General features: G+C 67.5%; 4 protein-coding genes across 4 annotated transcripts; 2 read left to right on the forward strand and 2 right to left on the reverse strand.

Annotated features, from left to right (window-relative positions):
• Window positions 1-407: 407 nt before the first annotated feature.
• On the forward strand, window positions 408-6,997 carry FA09DRAFT_331571 (hypothetical protein). Its single transcript, XM_025743078.1, has 10 exons — window positions 408-2,142; window positions 2,195-3,664; window positions 3,718-4,318; window positions 4,372-4,454; window positions 4,509-5,857; window positions 5,914-5,962; window positions 6,021-6,143; window positions 6,203-6,311; window positions 6,376-6,708; window positions 6,774-6,997. The coding sequence occupies exons 1-10, from the start codon at window positions 445-447 to the stop codon at window positions 6,872-6,874; spliced, it is 5,916 nt and encodes a 1,971-aa protein (XP_025596240.1). The 5' UTR covers window positions 408-444; the 3' UTR covers window positions 6,875-6,997.
• A 48-nt stretch (window positions 6,998-7,045) lies between these two features.
• On the reverse strand, window positions 7,046-7,725 carry FA09DRAFT_285941 (MSF1-domain-containing protein; the record flags this gene model as incomplete). Its single annotated transcript, XM_025739893.1, has 3 exons — window positions 7,046-7,292; window positions 7,350-7,435; window positions 7,519-7,725. Coding segments are annotated over 3 exons (540 nt in total), but the record flags the coding sequence as incomplete, so codon positions are not given.
• A 539-nt stretch (window positions 7,726-8,264) lies between these two features.
• On the reverse strand, window positions 8,265-12,297 carry FA09DRAFT_331572 (hypothetical protein). Its single transcript, XM_025743079.1, has 9 exons — window positions 12,066-12,297; window positions 10,956-11,999; window positions 10,539-10,865; window positions 9,556-10,473; window positions 9,216-9,488; window positions 8,907-9,131; window positions 8,697-8,815; window positions 8,528-8,620; window positions 8,265-8,447 (listed from the first exon to the last, which is right to left on the reverse strand). Exons 1-9 carry the CDS (start codon window positions 12,252-12,254, stop codon window positions 8,429-8,431), a joined length of 3,207 nt encoding a protein of 1,068 aa, XP_025596242.1. The 5' UTR covers window positions 12,255-12,297; the 3' UTR covers window positions 8,265-8,428.
• A 255-nt stretch (window positions 12,298-12,552) lies between these two features.
• On the forward strand, window positions 12,553-13,660 carry FA09DRAFT_351432 (phytanoyl-CoA dioxygenase; the record flags this gene model as incomplete). Its single annotated transcript, XM_025744826.1, has 4 exons — window positions 12,553-12,791; window positions 12,841-12,952; window positions 13,006-13,470; window positions 13,569-13,660. Coding segments are annotated over exons 1-4 (885 nt in total), but the record flags the coding sequence as incomplete, so codon positions are not given.
• Between the last annotated feature and the right edge of the window lie 17 nt (window positions 13,661-13,677).

The raw sequence follows: 13,677 nt of genomic DNA on the forward strand, positions 1-13,677 counted from the left end.
TGCCAGGCGCAGCATCTGGCCAGCGAAGGACGAGTCGCGCCTCGCGGCGGATCGCGAAAGAGGCGCAAGCGCGCGCGAAACCAACACCGAGAGCGGAGCTCGAGAGGAGGCGCCGCGCGCGCGGCGCGCACGGTCCCACGGTCTGTTTGTGACGATGAGACATCTGCCGCCGGCCGCAGGTAGGCCAGAGCGCCGCGACGCACCTGAATGGAGAGTCAGCTAGCTGGTGCGCTGACTGCGCTCTGTCGAAGGAGAAACCAGAGGGGCAGCTCTCGATAGAGGCGGCAGAGAGGCGGGAGCGGCATGCGCTTCCACGCGCGCGCCCCGCGCCCCGGGCGTGCATGAGGCGCAGCGCCGCAGCCGCCTCCCGCACGCGCTCAGGGGCCGTGCTCGCACCTGCCCCATCACCACCACCACCTCGCCCTGTGCTCTGCCCGGCCTGCGATGTCGCTGGAGACGCCGCGCCCCTCGCGCACAGCGCACCTGCGCGAGGGCGAGGCGCACGCCAGCAGCAGCAGCAGCAGTAGCTCGCCATCCGGCGCACTCGCCTCGCCCTCCACACCCACCGCCTCGTGCCTGCACGACGACGACGTGGGCGACGTGTCGCTCGACAGCACCAGCGGCGTCTCTGCGCGCGCGCGCCGCGCCGCCATCGAGCTCAGCCTGCCGACGCGCCGCCGCCTCATCCGCAAGCCGCTGCCCGAGCTGCCGGGCGCGCTGGCGCCGGGCATCGAGGAGCAGGAGCAGCTGCTCGGCGCGCCCGTGCGCAGCGCCTCGCCGCCCGGCCTGCGTGCTCTCGCCTGGCTGCCCGAAGAGCTGCCGGAGAGCGAACCGCTGCCAGACGAGCCGGACGACGTGCAGACTGGCGCAGGCCTCGATGCGCAGTCGATGGAGCATCTGCGTCAGATCCTCGCGCACCTGGCGCCCGACGAGGACGACGCAGGCCGCAGCACACAGGCACACTCGCAGGAGCTCTCGGCCGCACTGCTCGATGCCGTCGCTGCTGCATGCAAGAGTCTCTCTGCGCCTGACACGCTGAGCGCCCTCCAACGCACCGCCGCCATGCGCTGGCGCGCCGAGGAGTCGCTGCGCGCCGCTTCGATTGGCGCCACGCCCGCACCTTCGTCGAGCCGCTGGCCTCGTCTACCTTGGGCAGCGCTAGGCGCATCCAGCCCGAGCGTCATGACCGCTGCTAGCTTTCTGGGCCCACGCTACGACGAGGACATCGTTGCGCCCGGGCCGCGTGCGCCGGGGCCAGAGGGAGAGGCTCGCGTCCGCAAGCGCGATGTGGCGGTGCGCATGCTGGCCAACGCTGCGTGGCTCGTGCGCTCCTACTCTCCGCTCCCGACTGTGCCGCCGACAGAGCCGTCGAGCGAGCCGCCGGCACCAGCGCCAGCCGTGCCAGAGGATGCCGCCAAGGAGGCAGCAAAGCCGAGCAAGAACAAAGGTGCGGCACCAGCTCTGCTCATGAAAGGGCCGACAGCCACAACGGCACTGAACACTGGCGGCAATGGCTCGACTCCACCATCGCCGCCGAAGACTGCGGCAGCACGACCAGGCCCCTCGCCGCTGCCTCACAGCACCGGCAGCAGTCGCGCCATGGCCTCGCTCAGCGCAGCGGCCGGTGCGTCCCTGGCCGCCGCTGTGCGCGCGGAGAGCCAGGGGTCCGCGAGCAGTCGCGGCACGTCGCGCGCTCCATCAAGACGTCCGAGCGTCACCAGTCTCGCTTCGCACGCCAGCTCTGCCCGCCCCGTCAGCTTCGACGCCGCAGCGCAGGCCGAGACCGAGGCGCTCGAACGCGCCAATCGCGAGTGGCTCGAGCGTGTGGGCACGCAGTGCTCAGCGGCAGCTCGCGTCTGCGTGGCGCGCGTCTGTCTGCGCACGCATGTCGGCCACGGCGAGCGCACCATGCGGGGCCGCGGCGCAGCGCTCGAGGACAATGACACTGCAGGGCCACCGCCGCTCGTGGAGTGGCACGATGGCATCTTTGATGGGCCGGAGCTGCTGGGCGATGGACCTGCAAATCGCGGTGGGCAGGGCGCGTCCGATCAGACGCGCGTACGACGCGTGGGCGGCACTCTTGTGCTGTACCTCAAAGACGACGAAGAGGCAAAGTGGACACGAGAGGCGCTCGAGATTCTGGTGAGCTAGGATGCGAGCCGCATCGCCGAACTTTGCTGACCGCTAGCTCCAGCTCTATGCCGGCACGTCGATGCTGCTCGAAGCTGCGCTGCTTGCATCAGTAGGCGCACCACGCCCGCAGCCGGCGACAGAGCCCGTCGTGCCGCGTCCGCGCACATCGTCGCTGGCGCACGACCTCCGCTCGCGCGAGCCGTCCGATGCGTCGACGGCAGACTCGGACATCACTGTCACCGACGAGCTGCGCTCGCCGCGCCGCTGGGGCGCGGGCTTCTGGGGCGTGGGCCAGGCTGTCAGTGCGGCACTGCGAGGGCCGTCTAGGGCTGAGGGTGGAAGTCGACACGCGCACAAGAGCTCCGCGAGCGGCATGCTCGAGCGTGTGCCGACTGCCGAAGGCTCACCGGGCCCTACCTCGGTGCGCTCGAGCATCGGCTTCCCGCGCTCACGCACTCGTGAGGACAGCGGGAGTGGCAGTGCCCTCGGCTCGCGCGCCAGCCGCCAGTCACGTACTGGCACGCCGCACGAGTCGAGCTATGGTGTCGCTCGCCTGGGCCGCCTCTTTACTTCGAGCCTCAGCAAAGGCACGTCGGCTGCGAGCAGCGAGGCCGAGCATGCGTCTCGCTGGGCATCCCTGAAGGAGGACGACAAGGGCGAGCAGGACGAGACGCCGGACGCAGCACGCCGCCGCGCGCCTTCACTGCCAGAGAAGGTACTGCCTTCACCCGCGATTGTGCCCGCGCCGGTCCCGGCACGGCTGGGTCCGGCGCCGCTCACGACCTCACCCGAGCTGGCGGCGCTGTGGAAGGCCGACGCCGACAAGAGCCTGACGGGCGCAGCGTACGCACAGGCTTTCAAAGCTGCCCAACATCTCCCTTTCCTCGTCGAGGGATCTACGCTGGTCGGCTTTGCCAAGCACCACGATGTGGCGCAGGGCACGGCTGGCGCTGTCCCGGCCGCTCCGTCTTCGTCCAGCCACGTCGGCCCGACTGGCTGTTCAAGCGACCAGAGCCTCGCGCGCGAAGAGGTGCGCTTCTATGCGCGCGAAGGGCAAGCACGCGACGTGCCGCTCGGCCAGCTCATCGAAGAGATGTGTGCACGCGTCAAGCAGCAGGAGAGCGAGCGTGCGACACGCACGGCGCAGCCGCGCCTCAGCAGCAGCAGCGAAGCTCCGTCCACCTTGGCGCCGCAGCGCCATGCGATTCACTACACGCACGGGCAGCAGCGCGTCAGTGTCATTGCCCAGCTGCTGCCGCCCGAGCTGCTGCGCGAAGATGCTGAGAACGAAAGTGCTGCTGTACAAGCGGCCACCGAGGAGAAGGAGGACGTGGCGGCCATCGTCGCGGCGCTGCACATGGAGGCGGACAGCGCACGCGCCGCTGTTGCCGCGGCCGACACGGCCGTGTCTGCCATCGAGGGCGGCGTCAAGGCTGCCACAGGCCAGCTCACGTCGCAGCGGCATGGCCTGTGGATGTGGACTGTCGATGCGCGGAGCGGCGAGCATACCAAGGCGCGCCTCATGCCCCAGGTGAGCCATTGCGCGACCGCGATGCGCATCGATGATGCTGACTCCGCACTCAGGCCACGTACCTCATGTCCTTTGCCCGGTACCTCGAGGCATTACTGTACCACCCGGCGCTACAGAATGGCGTGCCAGCGGCGCAGGCTGTCGTGCTCAAGCGGCTGCAGGCAGCGCAGCGCCACGACTTCGTCCGCGCCTTCCGCATGGGACGAGTACTGGTGAAAATCTCCACGCAGCCGCTCACGGTGTACCAGCTGGCCATCGAGGGTCCCTCGATCTTCTGCCAGAAGAGCGACAAGGCATCGCGCGGCGCCAAAGGCTCAGCTTCGCTACGGACCGGGGGCTCGCGCACCGCGCCTCTGCTCGACAAGACGCGCCTCGAGATCCAGAACTTCTTCACCACCGTCAAGGCGCAGATCACGAGCCTGGAGCATCTCTTTGTGGCGCGCGAGCTCGACGACAAGGGCCGCACCATCAAGCCGCCCAAGAGTCTGAGCAAGGCCTCAGAGACTGACTTTCTCGGCGATCCAACTACGCCGACGCTGGACTCTGGCTCGTGGGGCAGCGCATCCATGGAGCCGCTGTCGCTGCTGAACAAGCTGCGCCTATCGCTGACCAGCCACGAGTTCGACCTCTACGACTCGCTGAAAGAGACAGACGGTAAATGATGCCGCGCTACATTGGAGGATCGTGGTCTGACGCCTGCTCTGCAGCCGACATCGTCAACGACGTTCGGAAGGCGTTCAACGATCGCGCCAAGTCGGCAAAGAACCGCCTGAACGCCTGGGCGCGCAAGGTGGGTGCCGCAGATTACCCGAATGGCTCTACACTACTGACACACACCCTGCAGCACCTCACCAAGGCTGAGCTTCTCACTCTCGGCCCGCTCGAGTTCGACGAGCCAGAATACTTTGCGCGAGGCCTCCACACTTTTCCCGGCTCGCGCCACGTCGTGCGCGAGGACGAGCCGCTGAGCATCATTGCCTTTTCGCTCTCCTCGCGCGACTATCAGCACGAGGTAGGCGGGCACGCCGCCAAGGCAGAGCACGAGCAGCGCGTGCTCAACTGGCGCACCAGCGTCGTTCCTGGTGCGAGCGGCTCTCAGCTGTCGTCGAGCTCGGGCGCGCCATCCCTGGCGCTCAGCGAGCAGTCGCAGCGCTCGGCCGCCTCTGGCCAGCTGGATCCGGACTTTGACGAGATCTTCCACGACGCACAGCCGGTGCGCGTGGCGATGAAGCGCAAGCGGCGCGGACGCGAGCAGTCGATTCTGTCGCTCACGCTGCGGCGCGTGGGGTCCACCATCTCGGCCACTTCCGAGACGCGGCCGCACGCCGCGGAGGCCGAGGGAGCTGCGCCGCTCGCCAGTCACTCGAGCGATTCGTCAAGCCATGCAGACACGGTGCTCGATGATGGACGCGCGGTGGAGCCGAGCGAGCCGGCCAACACGCAGTCTTGCCTCTCGTCGCTCTCGCCCCGCTCGCTGGACGACCACAACAGCGAGGCGACGCCGCCGGCGAGCCGCCTCGCGCCTGGCAAGAACCACCGCTTCGACGGCTCGATCAGCTCGGCCGGGACGAATAGCACGTTCCGCGCGCAGGTCGTGCAGGTGTCCGGCCAGCCGCCGTCGCTCGCCTCGCTGTTCAGCCGGGATCTCAACGGAGACTCGTCTGTCGACTCGGCATCTCTTGCGGAGAGCTCTGCTGCCAGTGTCTCGCTTGGCCCGCTGTGGAATCGCAACGACGGCTTCAACAGCGTGCGCGAGCCGAAGGCGGAGGCTGTTGCAGACCACGGCCAGCGCATCGCCTCCGAGGGCACGCTGGGACTCACGCCGCCGCCGATGACCTCCGGGCTGCCCGTGTCGAGCGGCAGCGCGACGCCAGGCGGCCTTGGCGAGGGCGTGCTTAGCGCTGCTGCCGTGCCGCGGCACTCGGCGCCAGCCATTGCCGAGCACATCAAGCACAACGTCTTCCACGGCTCCACGAAGCTCTCGTGCGTCAGCTGGTTCGCGCAGGACTTTGCCACGCTGCGGCAGCGCTGGGGCATCGAGGACGCCGACTATGCCGAGAGTCTGAGCCGCTGTGTCATGTGGACGGCCAGCGGCGGCAAGAGCAAGAGCGCCTTCTTCAAGACGCACGACGACCGCTTCGTCGCCAAGCAGCTGCTCACGGTGTGGTCCGTCGACGAGAAGGAGGCCTTCCTGTGAGTTGCCTGTGCCATGACGGCTGCGCGTGGCAAGTGCTGACGCGAGGGTGCAGCGAATTTGCGCCGGCCTACTTGCGCTACATGATGAACGCGGCGGTGAATGTGCGTGCCGGCAGCATGAGCAAGCTCAAGTGTGTGCTTGCTGACCGCCCTGCTGCAGGACTGTCCGACGCTGCTCGTCAAGATTGCCGGCGTGTACAGCCTCAAGATCAAGCAGGTCGGCGGCGACACGCGCCTCAAGATGAACATCATGCTGCTCGAGAATCTGTGGACTGGCAAGGAGGTGAGGCGTCGCGCAGCGTGCCTCGCGGTTAGGGCTGCTTGCTCATGCTTCCTACTCAGATGGCGCGCTTCGACCTCAAGGGCATCCGCGACCGCCGCACCAAGCCCGGCGGCGCCGTGGCAGAAGAGACGGGCTCGCCCGTGCTCTGGGACGCCGAGTGGCTCGACAGTGAGTCCTCGCGCACAGCATCTCGTGTCGCCATGTCATCGCTGACGCAAGTTGGCGCTGCCAGTGTTCCACGCACCGCACGTGCCCGAGGCGCACAAGGAGCTCTTCCAGCGCGCCATTGCCAACGACCTGCACTTCCTGCAGCAGACGCAGATCATGGACTACTCGCTGCTGCTCGGCGTCACCGAGCCGACGACAGCCGACGACGGCGAGCAGCGCGGCAGCAGCGTCGAGGCGCCGGCGCCGCGCATCCAGACGCGCATCGTCGACATCATCGGCGCGTGGACGCTGGCCAAGAGTCTCGAGAGCTCGGGCAAGCGGGCGCTCAAGAGCAACAAGGACAACGTCACCATCCTGCCGCCGCGCGACTACGCCGCGCGCTTCAGCGCCTCGATGAGTGAGCCGCCAGGGGAGGGCAGTGGCATCTGCTGCACGAGGCTGACGTCGCCTTGCCCGCACCAGACTCGTACTTCACCGGCACGCCGCAGCGGGCCGCGAGCGGCACGCCACAGCCACCTGCTGGCGGTGTCGTCCAGCCCGAGGCACTGCCCTCTGTCTTCTAGTCACAACCTTGACTCTCTTTCACGCACTCACGACTTCTCTCTGCATCTGTATCTCTACACCTCCCTCATTCCCTCTCCCCCAGCACGCGCCCCGCGCCGGACCCTCTTCCAAATCCTAGGCATTTCTCTCTCTGGCATCCTTCACAGACGTGCTCCACCTGACGCCTGGGCACTGGCGTTGCTCCACATGTTGCGCAGCACCTCCTCGATGCCCAGCTTGCCCTTTGCCGCATTGCTCCCGAAGCGACTCACGCTCCAGCCCTCGACCTTGCGCGCCACGGCCGCGAGGCCCAGATTGCCGGCCTGGATGAGGGCGCGCTGGCTGAACTGCGTGCCGCACGGCTGCGCGACGCCGCCGCCGGCCGTTGGAGTGTACGTGATGTACTCTTTGACGAGGAGGAACTGCGAGAGCGTGAGACTGGCAGGAACGTGTGAGCACGCCGGGCGGGGCGCAAGTGAGTGCGTCAACACTCACTTTGTCGACGTCATCTCGAGCAGCGAGCTGGCCGGGTCAATCATGACCACCTCCCTCACAAACGTCTCGTCCGGGCCGCCCAGCAGCTACTCGCGCGTGCGGCCGTGTCAGCTTCCCTGAGGGAGGGCTCTCGCTTCTCTGCCAGTCTGCCCCGCCGCGCCCCACTCACCCGCGTCACCCAGCCCGGCGCGCCCTGCACGACACCCAGAATGCGCTCGAGGCGCAGCAGGCCGGACGCGGCATCGAAGCGCTGCTCAATCACATCGACGGAGGTGACGTGTGTGGTCTGCGCATTGGGATACTTGTGCAGCACGCCGAAGGCGGCCTGTGGCCAGGCGTAGGCGAGCGTGTAGCCGCCGAGGTAGGTCTGCGGCATCGTGCGCCGAGGAGGGGCGAGACGAGCCTCGAGGAAGCGCACGAGCGTGCGCCAATGAGAGGGAGCAGAGAAGCAAGTGGTCGAGTTTGGAAGCGTTGCGAGGGAGTGGCTGAGAGCAGAGTCGCAGCTGCGAGCTCGGCGCCGCCTGTGGAGCAGGCCACGGACGCGCGCACGTGAGAGCGGCTGATGCGCCTCGGCGCCCCGCTGGCAGAGCTGAGGCGACGGCACCTCTGCGCGACGGCCGGGCGACTCTTGCCGCGAGGAGAGCGCGATGCCGGCGGGCGGGGCTGGAGATGCAGTGGATGATGGAGAGAAGGCAAAAGGCTCAGCGTTCAGCTCAGCAAAGCGTCGAGCGCCATGCGCTGGTGGCCCGGGCGCAGCGGCAGGCGCAGCCAGAGCGGGTGTGGAGCAGCGAGAGTTGGGCCGCGGCACGTCCAACACGCGGTGGCGCGGGCTCCAAGGTTGCTGTCACGTCCGGCGGGGGCGCGCCCACTCTCGTCGCTTTTTCTCGGCTCTCAAGCTCGAAGCACCAGGCAGCAGTGGAGGTCACGGCTAGGTCGTCATTAGAGGTCGGTGGCGGTGCTACATGCGAGAACAGGGGAGCCAAGTCTTGGGAACGGTGTGCGTGTATGTGCGCTGTGCGCGCGTGCGTGTGTCGGGTCGTGAGAAAGGTGACGTGCCGCGAAGAGAGGCCGAGAGAGGCCTAGAGCTGGAAGAGGAACCTGTTGCAAACGAAAGAGAGGGGGGTGGGGTAGGTAAGCAGAACGTCCAAAAATGGCGAGCGAGCGGACACAAGACGCACTGCAGGTCGGCGACGGAGAGGCGGCTCATCGCCGCGTCGTCCGACGAGAGGGCGGCGTTGATCATGTTTTGCTTCTTGTACTGCAGCTCCAGACTGCAGCGGGGGCAAACAGCTTCAGCCAGGGACAAGAGCAGAGGAGTGGGAGAGAGAGAGAGAGACAACAACTCACATGCGCGACTCGATGCTGTCCTCGATGACCATGTAGCGGATGACAATGGGGCGATACTGGCCCAGGCGGTGGATGCGGTCGGCCGACTGCGCCATCACCGAGCCGTTCCACCACGGGTCCTGTATCGGCGCGCCGCAGCAGCCAAAGCATCAGCATCGCATGGAAACACGCTTGGGTCTCTCCCGGAACGCGCGCGCGCCGCCGCCTCACCATGAGATACACGCGCGACGCCTCGGTCAGGTTCAGCGCCACGCCGCCCGCCTTGAGGCTCACGAGGAACACCGTGACGTCGGCGTTCTTCATAAAGTGCTGAATCGTATTGTCGCGCGCCTGCGGCGACATGCCGCCCTCGAGGCGGCAGATCTTGTAGCCCGCGCGCTGCAGGCGGAACGCGATGAGGTCGAGGAAGTTGACGAACTGCGAAAAGACGATGCTCTGCCCGCGCGCGAGGAGGTAATCAGCAGTGAGAGATGGAGATGGCAAGCAGGGGCGAGGGGGGGGGAGGGGGGGCAGGCGCACCTTTGTTGTGCTGTCATCGCGCTTGCTGCGCTCCAGCTCCTCCACCAGCGCCTCAATCTTGCTGCTCGAGCGCCACTTGTCCATGTCGAGGCGCTCCAGGATGCCCTGGCGGCCCTTCTGATGCTCGGCCAGCTGCGCCGGCGGCTCGAGCTCCTCCTGCTCGAGGTCAATCGTGAGGCGCGCATGGCACTGCGGACAGTCGGGCACGCCGCCCTCGGCCGTGCTGCTCTCGTAGTAGGTGCGCACACACTCGCGGCAGAAGATGTGCCGGCACTTGCAGGGAGCGAACGCGTCAGCGGAGTGTGTGTCGAGACGGGAGCAAGGCAAGGCCCGAACGCACCTTGGACATGATGGCGTCCTCTGCCTCGTCCGTGCACAGCCGACACACATGCACTCCCTCGCCCGCCGCCTCGCCCAGCATCTTTGCCGCCATGCCCGTCTTTGAGCGCAGCACGAGGTCGGGGTGGCAGGCCATCTGCCGCATGCGCGTCAGCAGCGTAAAGATGTTGCTGTAGTTGTTCAGCACGGTGCCCTGGTCGAGGTAGGTGTTGAACTTGCGCGTGCCCTCCTGGTAGAGGCTCGTGTAGAGGTCCTCCTCCTCCTCGCTGAACTTGTCCTGCCGCACGACAATCGTGCGCGGCGGCAGGCCCATGTCGTCGGCGCGCTCAATCTTGGTGCGCCGCAGCATGATGCGGCTGAGCAGCAGGCGCATGCGCTTGAACGCATCGCCGCCCTCGCCGTGCGAGGCGCCGCCGCGCTGGATCGGCTTCAGCACCTCCTGGTTCCAGAAGTTGCCGTGCGACATGGCCGTGTGGCCGCACGTGCGGCAGTAGCGGTTGTTCTCAAACGACCAGTACGCCGACTTGCAGGGGCACTTTTTGCAGAGGTAGAAGGAGAACGGGTCGCCGCCGAGAAACTTGATCTGCGAGTACAGGTCGCCCACGCGGTTCTGCAGCGGCGTGCCGGAGAGGCACCAGCGGAACGTGCCCTTGAGCTCAAAGGCCGCCTTGGCCGTGTTCGTCGAGCGCTCCTTGATGTTGTGCGCCTCGTCGAGCACGATGCGGTGCCAGTGGATGGCGTGCACGGCGCTCGGCTCCTTGATCGTGACGCCCTTGCGCTTGAAGCCCTGGTGCTCCTTGCGAAAGGAAGACTCGAGCACGGCGTACGTCGCCAGCACCACGTCGTACTTTTGCACCTCGGCCGCATCCGTCTCGCGGTCCGAGCCGTGCCAGACGAGCACCTTGAAGTTCTCCGTGTACTGCGGCGGGGGGACAAGGTGTGAGCGAAGCTGCAGCAACGGCACACGCCTGGGCCCTCACTCACCTTTGCAATTTCATTCTTCCACTGCATGATCGCCACCGTCGGAATGACGACGAGCACGGGCTTCTTGCGGTCGCTGAGGAAGAGCGAGATCATCTGGATCGTCTTGCCCATGCCCATCTCGTCTGCGAGCAGGCCGCCCTTCCAGGCACTGGCCTCCTGCGCCTTGAGCCAGTGCAGGCCCTCGAGCTGGAACGGCAGCAGCTTGATCGTCAGGCCCTCGGGCTGCGCCGCCTGCTGCGGCACCGGCTCGGCAGTGGCCGCAAGGTCCGTCCACACGGTGGCCAGCTCGGGATGATGCACGCTGAACTGGCCGTGCGCACGCTCGTACTGGTGGGCGGTTTGGAATGCGTAATCAGCCAAACGTGCTGCATGGCGCTGCGCGTCTCGCCTTGCGGCGCTCGCAGACGCTGCACTCACCTGGCTCTGCTTGCCCTTCTTCGTCTTGCGGCGCTTCAGGCGCTTCTCGCGCTGGATGGCAGTCTCCCAGCGCTGATCCTCCTGCAGGCCCTCGGCGCCCTCGTCGTCGCTCGGCGCATCGCTCAGATCACTGCCGAGCAGCGGCGCCTCGTACTCCTCCGACGTCTCGATGCGCGCCTTCTTCGTCGCGCGGCCGCGAGCGCGAGGCTTCGGCGCCGCAGCAGCCTTGATGCGCGAGGGGCCGGCGCGGGGAGCAGGCGTGCCAAAGTCTGATCCTCCGTCGTCGTCGTCGTCGTCGAAGCCGCCTTCATGCTTGACAAAGCCACCCGCACCGACACGCTCGTCTTCTTCCGCCTGCAGACGCAGCGCCAGGGCCTCGGAGAGAGCGTCCCAGGAGTCCGCCACGGCCTCCTCATCCTCACTCAGCAGCCCCTTGAAGCTCTTCGGCCGCGCCGCACGCGCGGGACGCGGGCGCGAGCCCGAGCTCGGGGCATTGGCGCTGGCGTTGGCGGTGAGCGCAGCGAGCTGGCGCGGCGTCTCTCCTGCGCGCGCCGCGCGCGACTGTGCGAGCAGCCGCGTCGTCTCTGCCTCTTCCTCCTCGTCGCTGTACAGCTCCGCCAGGGGCTTCAGCGCCTCGATGCGGCGCGGCACGGCCTTGTTGCCACGCGCGGCACTCTTCGCGGGCGGCTCGTCGTGCGGAGCGTCGGCAGCGAAGAATCCGCCGCCACCGCCGCCGCTGAAGCTGGCGTCGCCGAGCGAAGGGCCAGAGAGGAAGCCATCGTCTTCAGGCGACACGACACGCTGCGGCTTGGTGCGGCGCAGGCTGCGCTTGGGCTCGGCCTTGACCTTGGGCGCCGCGGCATGCGAGACGAACTCGATGTCGCTGCCGCCGCTTGCCTCGGCCGCGTCGGGCGCGGCGGCGGCAAAGACGGGCGCTGCCGCCTTGCGCTTGCGGCTTGCGGGCAGCGGCGGGATGACGGCGAAGCGACGCTCGGGCAGACTGCCGTCCGACGAGGCGTACGAGTCGAGGCTGCCCTCGCGCGGCTGCAAGCAGCAAGGTGTCAGTGTGGTTGATGCAGAGGGTCGTGGACAAGGACGACGGCAACGCACGTGACGAGCAGCGACAGAGGCAGCGCCGCCGACGCTGGTGGCGGGCGTGGAGAGGCCCGAGGCTGGGGCCGTGGTGGTGGCGGTGGTGGTGGCGGGCGACTCGGGCGAGTCGGCGTAGCGCTGCGCAGCGGGCGCAGGCGCAGGCGCAGAGCCCGCGGCTGAGGCACGGGCACTGCGACGAGGCGGCATTGCGTGGGATGGGATGGAAGGGGAGAGGGGAGAGGGAGATGTGGCGGGCAGGAAGAAAGGAGGGCGAGCGCGAACTCGGCACTGTGGCCAGCAGCGTGCCTTTGCAGCAGGCGCCCCGATTCGCCACGCCGCCTGCAGGCCGGCGGTGCATCACACTAAGACTGGCGCAGTGCCCGCGAGTGGCAAGACGCGTCAATTTACACGCTCTGCCGTACGAGTGCAGGGAGCGCGCGTGGGGGGGTGCAGATGTTCCCACGCTCGCCTCCATCAATGCACGGACCGTGGCCTTCGCTGCCTCTCTCTCCCCCACCGCCTCTCGCCATGTCCGCCTCGTGCGCCGCCGACGGCGCCCTCTCCGCCGCGCAGCTGGCGCACTTCCAGCGCGACGGCTATCTCGTGCTGCGCTCCTTCTTCGACGCCTTTGCGCCCCTCGCACGTGCGCAGCAGCTCGTGCAGGCCTTCCAGCCGGCCCACCATCCCCTCACGCGCTTCGCCACGGGCGACGAGGACGAGGGCGAGGCGCGCCATGTAGGCGATGTGAGTATGGCGGCATGCGGCGAGAGAGAGAGACTGATGGCAAGCACAGGACTACTTTCTCGACTCGGGCGACAAGGTGCGCTGGTTCCTCGAGGAGGAGGCCGTCGCGCAGGGGCAGCTGACGCGCGCGCCCGAGCTGAGCGTCAACAAGGTCGGGCATGGTGCGTTTGCCCTTCTTTCCTCTGCCTCTCCTTCGCTCACACCCCGAGGCAAGCACTGCACGCCCTCGATCCCACCTTCCACGCCCTCTCCTTCTCGCCGCGCATTGCCGCCCTCGTGCGCTCGCTGCACACGCACACGTCGCCGCGCGTGCTGCAGAGCATGGTCATCTGCAAGCAGCCCGAGATCGGCGGCCAGGTGCGGCCGCACAACGACTCTACCTTTCTCTACACCGACACACCCAGCGCACTGGGCCTCTGGTTTGCATTGGAGCAATGCACGGCGACGAATGGCGCGCTGAGCTTCATCAAGGGCAGCCATCGGCACGCGCCAGGCGCGCAGCTGCAAGAGGCGAGCAGGCCGCGAGACGACGGCCAGGAGCAGCGGCTGGGCAGGCAGCGCGGCGTCAATCGCCGCTTTGTGAGAGCGCAGGCAGGCGGTACGGAGTTTGTGCAACTCGCCACCGCGGAAGAAGAGCCGTGGGATGCGGGCAAGGCGGTCATGGAGGAATGCGAGCCGGGTGAGTTTGCCCCCTCCTCCTTCTTCCCCCCCCCCCCCTTACAGCTCCCCTCTTCTTGTGGCGCACATGCTGATGTTGGCTGCATTGGGCGGGCAAAGGCGATCTCGTCCTCATTCACGGCTCAGTCATGCATCAGAGCAACAAGAATTTGTCGAGCAAGAGCCGCTACATCTACACTGTGCGTGTGCTACCCCTTGTTTGCGGCTT

The sequence above is a fragment of the Tilletiopsis washingtonensis genome, assembly GCF_003144115.1.
Source record: "Tilletiopsis washingtonensis strain MCA 4186 unplaced genomic scaffold FA09scaffold_19, whole genome shotgun sequence".
Classification (NCBI taxonomy): domain Eukaryota; kingdom Fungi; phylum Basidiomycota; class Exobasidiomycetes; order Entylomatales; genus Tilletiopsis; species Tilletiopsis washingtonensis.

Bases quoted from the DNA above. Each gene is read 5' to 3' on its own strand.
- FA09DRAFT_331571 (XM_025743078.1), top strand. From the start codon at position 445: ATGTCGCTGGAGACGCCGCGCCCCTCGCGCACAGCGCACCTGCGCGAG. The intron at 4,319-4,371 runs GTAAATGATGCC...CCTGCTCTGCAG, and splicing joins CTCGCTGAAAGAGACAGACG to CCGACATCGTCAACGACGTT. The intron at 5,963-6,020 runs GTGCGTGCCGGC...GCCCTGCTGCAG, and splicing joins TGATGAACGCGGCGGTGAAT to GACTGTCCGACGCTGCTCGT.
- FA09DRAFT_331572 (XM_025743079.1), bottom strand. From the start codon at position 12,254: ATGCCGCCTCGTCGCAGTGCCCGTGCCTCAGCCGCGGGCTCTGCGCCT. The intron at 8,816-8,906 runs GTGAGGCGGCGG...GCGCCGATACAG, and splicing joins CGTCGCGCGTGTATCTCATG to GACCCGTGGTGGAACGGCTC. The intron at 8,621-8,696 runs GTGAGTTGTTGT...CCCCCGCTGCAG, and splicing joins GACAGCATCGAGTCGCGCAT to TCTGGAGCTGCAGTACAAGA.